The following is a 7,463-nucleotide window of genomic DNA, read 5'->3' as shown; positions in this document are numbered from 1 at the left end:
CCCATGACAACCAGAGTAAGGTGCTTACAGGGAATGTCATACATGAGGAGTATATATCAGTGAATAAGGACCTGAAAACGCTGAATACGTGTAACTGGGGTTTTCTTTAACTCGTGTTCCAAGGGCTCAGAAAGTTGAAATTGCCTAGAGTATTTGAACCAGATCCAAAAGTATGATATTGTCTTGGTTTTGTACCGAGTGTGGTCGCACAGACAGCGCCCCCTGCGATTTCACCCTCACCGTTTCTTCTTCCAGTGGCTAGCTTTTTCTATATGAATTCAAGATGGCGTCGAGCGGAGGAGATGGGGAACACGAATGGACAGCGGCAGTTCGGCCGCTTTTATCAGCTTCTTACACCGCTTTTGAAACAATGGAGCTACCTCAGCTTATTGGATCTATAATAAACAGGTAACGGGTGGCCTGTCAATGCGTTGCAGGCTTGTTTTCGTTCGAATTCAGTGCCCAAACAGCAGTGCGCTAGCTCATTAGCCTGCTCACGTAGCCTGGTTACTGTAAGTTATGGGAAACGTCACCCAACGGTAGCTTAGCTAACAATAGCGGCTAGGCAGCTATTTTGGCCCAACTTGCACAGCTTTTGGGTCAGTTGCTGACGGTTGCTAACATGCTACTTTGAGCTAACTTAGTTAAAATTATAGTACTGTCATCCCCATTTGTTTGTAAAAACCTGGTTTTGATAACAACGCGGCTTTTTATCGATGAATACGTACAAATAAGTCGCATTTGCGTAACTGTCTCACAACGCCACACTGTAATGTTGGGAAAAATTGCTTTATCATTAGCTAGCTAACACAAACATTTAGCAGGCTATCCAATGGGCCTGAGGAATGAACTGGATAACGTAACCATGACACAGCTTAACTGTAAAATACATCGACGGCAATAGAATTCGCTTTCTTTGCCGAGCTAGTCTAACCGAGACTAATAGGAACATATTGACCGATTTGTAAGCTAGCATATCGGTTTAATGTTATTGGTTGGAAGCTAACTTGTGCCTGTGGTTGTGTTCAAAGTAGGCGTGGACCTTGTCCTCACCACTCATTTTGGGGTTATGGATAACTGGTCATTTTTTTCACATATTGTCAATACAACGATTTATCCTCATGCTCATAACAGCATGTACATAGGTAAATCAACGCTTTACTTAAAAGTAATAGTTAAAGGGAATGGAGTTCAATGTCTGTTACGCAAGTCTACTTTGTTTGCTGTGGACACCTGTCAACGCGTTTGTTTTCTTGTGAACGGAGATAATACAAGCACATTCCCCCCTACACGCCACCAATGCGTTACATCACAATGAAGCGATTGTTAACGTTGCTCAGGGGGACATCAGGTGATAAAAGCAAGCATTCAGACGACCATGTTGATTGGTTACATTTTCTTGCACATCTAATATCACCAGACTAGGAAGCACTGTTGCCCGGCCTGTGAGTTTCGTTTTTAAAGAAAACGAAGAGAACCGCAGAAATCGGGTATGAACCATATGTGGTCATTTTTGATGTTCCAGGTATTGTAGAAAAATAAGATCACCCCAGAAGGAAGTGTTAAGGAAATCTAAGTGATTTGAGCAAAGATATTGTCAGTTCAAAACGGCCTTTCACTGGGAAAGCTTAAAATGACCTATTTCACTGTTTGACATCTTCAAGTGAGTGAAGAAAGTCACTGAGAATCATACACTCACAGTGTATGTTGAAGATGGACGCCAACCAGTTTTGTCTGTACTTTTTAAAGCCATATTTTTTCTTTAGATTTAATCATGTAGTATTTTCATTTGGCTTAGTGAGGTGATGTTAACTTTTGTGATAGTAACTTTGCGTGGCATTCAGAATAGAATAGAAGTAATTAAGAATAAATTATAGAGCGTAAACATGAACATTAACTTAATAAAATTAGGTTAGAAGTTCTGGTCATACATCTGAGATCCAAATTTGGACCTGGTTTCGAGCAGTGATAAACTCTTCAATTTGATTCTCTGTAACCTAACCTTCTTATTTCATTTTTGGGGGTGGCGTGGTGCAGAAGGTAGAACAATCGTCTTTGGAACTGAACATCCCTGGTTCGATTCCTGGTTCCTCCTAGTGTGTTGAAGTGTTGTTGAGCAAGACACTGAACCCGTAACTGCTCCCCTGGTGCTGGTGGATGGCAGCCGATTGCTCATGGTTCATCCATGATGGGTTAATTGCAGAGAATGAATTTCCCAAGAGGCATTAATAAAGGATAAATTATTAAGCAATCGTCTTTGGATGCGCTTGTCATATTTCTGCCACTATACACTCTCACAGTGTATATGGTAAACAATACTGCCTGTCTTTTCCAGTTTCTCATAGATGTATTTACTAACTTAAATGGACAGAATAGAACTACTTCATTAGGGTACAAAAATGAGGATACTCAGTTTTGTGTCACTGTAATGTTTTTCATTGTATATTACAGGTGTTACATATCAGTTAACATCTGAGACAACCTCTTTTCAGTCACCAAGCTAATATGCTTGTTCTTCATAAGGGAAGACAGTCAGCAGAACCTTTTGGTAGAACTTGAGATGTGATGGATTTAAGTATCTGTTATGCCACATGTGCCATAATCATTAACTCTAGGTGACTTACAAGAATTATTCTGCAAACATCTCACACAGTTACCCACTTCAAGAAACCTCTGTGTTATGTTGTCGTTTTTGATACTGTTCTAAAAATAAAAAAGACCCCAATGGCAGCTTCATGTTGTGAATGTTCTAGCTGTACCTTGGCAAGAAAGCATCTTTTTCTTTTTCTTTTTCTGTAAAAGGAAACGAAGGAGGATAATATTCATCATATAAATTAAGGCCACTTCATTGTCCTTAATTTATGGCAAAATTTTAACTGTCAAAACTCATGAAAGTCAGCTTACATAAACTTCCATAAGAATGTAAACAAATGCCACATGAATTTCTGATTCTGATAGAATCAAATTAAAACATAATCTTTCAAGTTCCAAGCATTCAAGAATCAACTTTTCTCTGTTTGCTAAAGTTAACAAAGTATGTAGCTGAATATACAAAGCTTCTGGCTTTTCTTTCTTATCCCTAACCAATCTTTTTTATTGGTTTTGGAATGAGGTTTCCCTTTTGGCACCATAAGAGTACCTGCATATCTTCAATGACCTCTTCTATTCTGTCTATTGTGTCTTATGTGATTGGCAGCTTGAAAAAGAATAAAAGTGAAACCTGGTTACATAGAACATTATCAGTGACATAACAGTGTGTGTCATATACTCTGACTATTTGTCTTGGCATAGTAATTGATCTATTCCCCTGTAATAAATTTAGGGGACAATAGGCGTTTCTTGTCCAAGTTTGGAAAGAAAATTTAATACAACCCTCTAGAAAAAAAGTCCTGTGTTTGATTTTTATTTAAATTTTCCTCTGTTCATTTGCAGTGAATCAGACATTCTTCATCATGACAAACAGTATGAGCCTTTCTACTCTTCATTTGTGGCACTCTCTGCACATTACATCACTACAGTATGTGGACAAAGTATGTATTTTTTGTTGTCTCTTAAAGTCGAATTGATATCATTATCCCATTTATTATTAAAACATGTTAAAATGTAAATGTTATGTTTCTTGCTTGTTACAAATTATTTTTGTTCCGTCTCTCCAGTACCAAGAAATCAGTTGCTTTCAGTGGCTGCAGCTTGCAAAGTATTGATTGAGTTTTCACTGCTGCGACTGGAAAATCCAGATGAAGCATGTGCAGTGTCACAGGTGAGAGATATGGACTACAATAGAAACTTAGAAACTGAAATGCTGGTGTACAGTAGCTGAAGTAGCTGCACAGTTACAGAGGTTTATGAGGATACAAATACTGAGATACACAAATACAATGCCTGATTTGTCCCCGATATACATGGTTAGATAATTTATCAATTTTCGTTAAATTATTTGGGTGTCTGAATTTTCTGATCCTTACACAATTTTTTTGTTCTTGAGTTAACTAACTTGATTTTCTTTATCTTTCAATGCTGTTTACATTTTTGCAGAAACATCTGATTCTTTTGATAAAAGGCCTTTGCACTGGATGCAGCAGACTAGATCGCACAGAAATTATTACTTTCACTGCTATGATGAAGTCTGCCAAGTTGCCTCAAACTGTCAAGACCCTTTCAGATGGTGAGTTCCTTGAAGGACAGGTTTAAGTCAACACTGTTGTTGAAACCATATATAGTAAAATATTGACCCTTCATATTTTTTAAAGATTACAAGAAACTTTTTTTTTAGGACTCACCCATTGGCCTTACCTCTTAAAGTTGTTAATGTTATACTGAATAACTGTCTGGAAGGAAAAAAAATCACCTTAGGTATAAGATTAAAATTGCGTTTTCCCATTCAATAGTGGAAGATCAGAAGGACGTGCTCAGCACTGTGAACCCAGAGCTTCGACAGAAAGAAGTGCAAATGAACTTCTTTAATCAACTGACTTCAGTTTTTAATCCTGACCTTACCACCATCTTAGCCTCCCCATCAGCAGCGCACATGCAGGTAATTGTGACACGCCAAATTTGAAGTAACACACACTAATGTTAACTTTTAGCTTTATATTCTGTTGAAAATATGATCAGTGTCCACCAAGTAATCAGAGCTGTTTCTGTAAAAAGAAACACCTGTTCTGCCTTGATTACAATTTTATATTTGTCTCGTCTTTTTATTCATAGACTGAAAACGATTGCGATGATCAAACCACAGATCAAGCGGTTCAGGCCAAATTGAAAAATGCCTTTGTCTCTCAGAATGTGTCAAGCTTACAAGAACTAGGTGAGTTGTTTTTCTGTTCAAAAACAGTACATGAGTTACACATGTAAATTTGTTCTGTACATTTTATTTAATGAAAAGTTGGTGCTGAACATTGCATTAAAATTCAGTATTTTTTACATATTCTGATATGTTTACTTAAAATGCACCGACAGCCAGAAACCTCAAACCTGTCAGGGAATCCCATCACCTCACTCTGGGTTCCTCCTCCTAATTTAAAAATATATTTGTTTTGAGAATTTTTAATTGAAATTAGTTACTGTTTTATAAGTAGTAAAACCCATACAATCTGCCAGGTAGTGTCCACAAGCTTAATTTCTTATTTGTCATTATTAATATTGGTGTTATAATTATTCGAATGGATGACTATAATTTGTCATTTCAGGTGGGTCTGAGAAGTTGCTACGTGTGTGCCTCAACCTGCCCTACTTTCTTCGCTACATTAACCGTTTCCAAGATGCGGTATCAGCCAACTCTTTCTTTATCATGCCTGCCACTGTAGCAGATGCCACAGCTGTCCGCAATGGGTAAGTGTTTCAAAATCTATACACATCATTTATTTTCAGCTTTTCACACAATACAATAATCAATGCTTTGTTCTACATGGCAGTGAAATCAATTTCATTGTCTGTATTTGTGCTTGAACCCCCCCCCCCCAAAAAAAAAAACCAAAACAAAACACACAAACCAAAAAAAACCCAAAACAACTATAATATTATTATTCCATATTGGAACCCATTTCCAGATTTCACTCATTGGTGATAGATGTAACCATGGCTTTGGACACCCTTTCCCTACCTGTTCTGGAGCCCTTAACACCAGGGAGGTTACTAGATATGACTGTGCTGGCTTTGAGCTGTCTCTATGCAGGTAGGTGATATGGCTATGGCTAAGACCCATTGTAACCTCATTTTATGAATTAATGCACTGGCATTCCTAGCTTTTTGTGCTGTACTTTATTAAAGAAACCATCAAATTCATTTTCTATGCAATGAAAAATGTGTTATACCCTGTTAAGGTGTGAGTGTGGCCACTTGCATGGCTATTCTGCAAGTTGGTTGTGGCCTCCAGCTTCGCTCTGCATCCACTGGTACTAAAGAGGAGGACTATGAAAATGACGCTGCCACAATTGTCCAGAAATGTGTGAGTATTACAGGAAAAATGTTGTCACCGTAGGCTCATACTCATACTTTGGTACCTGTAAAGGGTAATTTTTTTTATACAATGGTTTATGTGTAAATACCAAACTTTTGAAGTTGTGTTAGTTGTGTGTCATGATTCTCCACGTCTAGAAATTAACTCCTTTTTTGGCCATTTTTGATATGAAGAAACAGCAATTGACATAGTCGTGGTGGATTAAAAGTTAATGGCCTGATAACCATTTTAGCATGTCAAGATTGTCATTTTCATAGACTTGTGGCACAAAATATACAAGCAGCTTTTATTGTCTTGGAAATGGTTTAGTAAGATCCATTCCATTGTTCGTTTGTTCTGCCTTTAAAAGTACTTCCTCATGGCAGTTCTTTAGAAAGTATCATTAAGAAACAAGTTATTTTATTTATTTATATGGCTTAAATATTTAGCTATTGGTGGGGTGAACTGATTTGTACCTGTCCCATAACTTTTATATCTCATGCAAGGATTTTGTGCAATCCTTAAAATGTTTCAGTATGTTTAACATTTTAACAAATACTAAATTTGTTTGCATCAGTTGGAGATCTATGAAATGATTGGCCAAGCCATCAGCAACTCTCGCCGAGCTGGAGGAGAGGTAAGTGCTGGGTTTTAGTGCATTGGTACTGATGGAGCTGCTAAGATGACCTCGACAACACTTATTTCAGTGACTTATGATTACTTTTTGGGCAATATGGTGGCTTTCTGTGTGGAGTTTGCATGTTCTTGCCTTTGTGGGTTTTTGCTGAGTTTTTCTGGTGTCCTTGGAGTCTAAAAACTTGAGGTTAAGTGGAATATACTGGAAAAATTGGGATAAGCTCTTGCATCCCATCAACCCTGCAGGATAAGCGGTAGATAATGGATAGATGATTCAAGTGACTGGGTCACTTTTTGCAGATTTTTGGCTGTTAAATTTGGTATTAAATTTCCATTTTAATGCATATGTTTCCATTCATAGATGTTTTTCTTATTTTCTCTGGATAATCTTCACACATATTGTGTTCTGCAGCATTATCAAAATTTCCAGCTGCTTGGGGCCTGGTGCCTTTTAAACAGCCTATACCTGATACTTAACCTGAGCCCCACTGCCCTGGCTGACAAAGGAAAAGAGAAAGATCCCTTGGCTGCCTTGCGTGTCAGAGATATTGCAGCTCGCACCAAGGATGGAGCAGGATCACCTAAATTGGGTCCAGGAAAAGGGTAAGTGAGAATTAGCTTATAAACACAATTTATCACCTCGATTCATGCATTTCAGAATTTAAGCAGGTTTTATGAAGTCTTGACCACTATTGACTTTGTCTTTATATCTCATTTACTACGTCCTTAAAAAGTGACTAACATGCGTTCATCATCCTATAATCATGCTTTCTACCCAAGGCATCAAGGATTTGGAGTTTTGTCTGTAATCCTGGCCAACCATGCCATCAAGCTATTAACATCACTTTTTCAAGATCTGCAAGTTGAGGCTCTGCACCGAGTAAGTCTT

At 37.8% G+C, this 7,463-nt stretch overlaps 1 protein-coding gene across 9 annotated transcripts in view; it reads left to right on the top strand.

Moving 5' to 3' along the window:
* The first annotated feature begins 268 nt into the window (after positions 1 to 268).
* ubr4 (ubiquitin protein ligase E3 component n-recognin 4) overlaps positions 269 to 7,463 on the top strand; it is a 49,268-nt gene continuing 42,073 nt past the window's right edge. For 6 of the 9 annotated variants that reach the window (XM_086142027.1, XM_086142025.1, XM_086142024.1 and 3 more), the window contains exons 1-12: positions 270 to 408; positions 3,433 to 3,530; positions 3,657 to 3,760; positions 4,036 to 4,165; positions 4,389 to 4,534; positions 4,708 to 4,807; positions 5,190 to 5,331; positions 5,550 to 5,674; positions 5,823 to 5,947; positions 6,516 to 6,575; positions 6,987 to 7,177; positions 7,355 to 7,454. In XM_086142027.1, coding sequence (XP_085998153.1) covers positions 284 to 408; positions 3,433 to 3,530; positions 3,657 to 3,760; positions 4,036 to 4,165; positions 4,389 to 4,534; positions 4,708 to 4,807; positions 5,190 to 5,331; positions 5,550 to 5,674; positions 5,823 to 5,947; positions 6,516 to 6,575; positions 6,987 to 7,177; positions 7,355 to 7,454 — 1,446 coding nt within the window. In that variant the 5' untranslated portion in view covers positions 270 to 283. Of the gene's footprint in view, positions 409 to 3,432; positions 3,531 to 3,656; positions 3,761 to 4,035; positions 4,166 to 4,388; positions 4,535 to 4,707; positions 4,808 to 5,189; positions 5,332 to 5,549; positions 5,675 to 5,822; positions 5,948 to 6,515; positions 6,576 to 6,986; positions 7,178 to 7,354; positions 7,455 to 7,463 lie in introns of all 9 variants that reach the window. The other 3 variants (XM_086142028.1, XM_086142026.1, XM_086142029.1) reach the window with 1 other exon arrangement.

Source organism: Fistularia commersonii, chromosome 34 (genome assembly GCF_037954325.1).
Source record: "Fistularia commersonii isolate RoL2024-O1a breed Wild chromosome 34, RoL_Fcom_v1.0, whole genome shotgun sequence".
Classification (NCBI taxonomy): domain Eukaryota; kingdom Metazoa; phylum Chordata; class Actinopteri; order Syngnathiformes; family Fistulariidae; genus Fistularia; species Fistularia commersonii.
The sequence above is the reverse complement of the archived record's forward strand: the minus strand, read 5'-3'. Positions and strand labels throughout refer to the sequence as shown.